General features: G+C 35.1%; 1 protein-coding gene across 1 annotated transcript; it reads right to left on the reverse strand.

Annotated features, from left to right (window-relative positions):
- Window positions 1-200: 200 nt before the first annotated feature.
- Window positions 201-1,169, reverse strand: LOC123248730 (olfactory receptor 2A5-like). The gene has a single exon (XM_044677586.1). The coding sequence runs from the start codon at window positions 1,167-1,169 to the stop codon at window positions 201-203; it is 969 nt and encodes a 322-aa protein (XP_044533521.1).
- Window positions 1,170-2,807: the final 1,638 nt, after the last annotated feature.

The raw sequence follows: 2,807 nt of genomic DNA on the forward strand, positions 1-2,807 counted from the left end.
CACAACAAGTATTTAAACATAATTCCAAAGTAAGAAGTAATATTAAATTTACTGTAGCTGGGAGAAACACAGTGAAGTAACCATGAAGCCATTAGAATTACATGGTTAGAGATACAGAGAAGGCAGGCAACTTTGATTTATACTCAGACAGATGTAACAATGTCAAAGATATCAATGAATTGTATCTAGTTATGAACAAGTCACATGTTTGAGGAATGGTTTTCCTTTTTCAACATTCTCCTCAGAGCACCCTTCACCTCTGCATTCCTCAGGCTATAGATTAGAGGATTTAACATAGGGTTAAAAAGGCTATAAAATAGGGAGAGGATTTTCTGCTGTTCCTCAGGATGGCTGGATTTGGGGGTCATGTACATTATGATGGCACTGCCAAAGAAGAGTCCAACTACACAGAGGTGAGAGGAGCAGGTGGAGAATGCTTTCTTTCGTCCTTCCCCAGACTGGATCCTCAGGATGGCACAGAGGATCCTCATGTAGGAGATCAGGACTAAACAGAGAGGTCCAACTAAGATGAACACACATGCTGTAAAGATAACAAGTTGGTTAAGTTGAGTATCAGCACAGGCAAGCTTGAGGACAGACAAGATCTCACAGAAGAAATGATTTACTTCTTGGGGTCCACAGAAGGGCAGTCTCAGAATGAGAACCACGTGGACCAAGGCAAGGAGGAAGCTGAATGCCCAGGAGGTGATAGTCAGGGTACTACACAATCTCCAGCTCATGATGACTGTATATCTGAGTGGATGGCAGATGGCCACAAAACGATCATAGGACATCACCACCAAGATGAGACACTCCACATGGGCAAAAGCCAAATACAAAAATATCTGCATTATGCAGGGAGCAAAAGATATGGTTTTGCCTTTGTTCAGCAGAATCACAAGCATCTTCGGTACATTGTTTGAGGCATAGGAGATGTCAACAATGGACAGATGTGAGAGGAAAAAGTACATGGGAATGTGGAGATGGGAGTCCAAACAGATGAGTCCCAGGATGATTCCATTCCCCAGAAGAGTGAGAGCATAGAACAAGGAGAATAGCACAAAAAGGAATATCTGTATTTCTGGACTGATGGGAAATCCCAGGAGGATAAATTCTGTGATCATTGTTTGATTTTCCCACATCCTCCTGTGACAGAAATAGTCAAGCATGATAGAAAGACCACAGCTGAGATGTATTTTTGAGCCTTAGTTATGTACTAAACAAAATTATATTTTCTAGGTTTTAAAACATTAAATTTCAGAGATATTAGCATCAATTTTTATGATCTAAAAAAGAGGAAAACATACTGTAGGATACAGATTAAATAGACACAAGATGGTAATTTCTAATGTCTAATAGTAAAGGTAACCTGATACAGAAGAACAAGTTATTGTTCTATAGTCAGATGACTAGCATTTAAGTCTTGACTCTCATCTTCATTGTTTTTTTGACTTTGGGAAAACCTCTTTACAACCATGAGATTTGGATTACTCAAATGTAAAATAATGATTCAATTCAATAAATAATTTTAAAGTGCCTATTAGGTGACAGGCACTGTGCTAAGCAGCAGGGACATAAAAAAGGGCCAAAGGCAGTCCCTGCCCTCCAGAAGCTTACCATCTAATGAGAGCAACAGCATGCAAGAAAACATATATGTACAAACAAGCCATATAAAGGAAAAATAGGAAGCAATTTATGGAGAAAAGGCTTTGCAATTAAAAGGATTAGGGGAAAGATTCCTGTAGTAGATGGGATTTTAGTTGAAACTTAAAGTAAGCCAGGAAGGTCTATAGGCAAAGCAGAAAGGAGAACATGTTAGTCATAGGGAATAGCCAGAGAGAATGCTCAGAGCCCAGAGATGGAATGTCATTTCGCAGAAACAGCCAGGCAGCCAGTACTTGGATGGAAGAATATATGTTTGGGAGTAAAGTATAAAATGACTATAAAGTAAGACTGTAAAGGTAGGAGAGGCCTAGGTTATGATGGGGTTTGAATGCTAAATAGAGCACTTAAAATTTATTCCTCAAGGCAAAAGGAAGTCACTAGAGTTTATTGACAGTGAAGATACAGTATATCCAAATATGTGATATAGAGCTAACATAATCTTTAGAGGAAAAAAATCTCTTAAAGCCTATATTAATAAAATAGAAGCAGAAAGGATTAAAGAATAGAATATATATTGAAAAATTAGGATATCAACAAATAAACTCAAGATAACAACAAGGTGAATCTTGAAAATCAAAGAAGAAATTGATTGGAAATGAAAAAGACAAAAGAATTTATAAAATAGAACAAGATCAAATAATAACAAACTTGAAAAAGTGAATTTTAAGAACCTTTTGTGCACAATTAAATAACAACACAGCAGAAAAGAAATGTCATCCTTGGACAAATTAAAATTCAAACTACCAGAATATAAAATAATCCAATTGGAGAAAAAGAATAACTAAAAAGAACTAATAAAGGAAGAAAAATCTTCCCAGTTCAGATCAATTTATTTGATTATTCTACCAAACTATTAAAGAACAAATAATGCTTATACTACATCAATTATTCTCCAAAATTGAGAAAGAAACCACCCTACCAAACTCTTTTTATGAGACAAGTATAGTCCTAGTGCCTTAACCAAGGATGTTTGGTAAAGATTTATATTTATGTAAATAAATATATTTATATTATTTAAATTTGTATTTAAATTATGAGCAAATATCATCAGTTTTTATTTAATATGTTCAAATGAATAAAAATCCTTATAAATAAAAGATTTGATATTAGGAAAACAACACAATCAGATCCAAAAAAAAAAA

The sequence above is a fragment of the Gracilinanus agilis genome, chromosome 5 (assembly GCF_016433145.1).
Source record: "Gracilinanus agilis isolate LMUSP501 chromosome 5, AgileGrace, whole genome shotgun sequence".
In the NCBI taxonomy this organism is placed as follows: Eukaryota; Metazoa; Chordata; class Mammalia; order Didelphimorphia; family Didelphidae; genus Gracilinanus; species Gracilinanus agilis.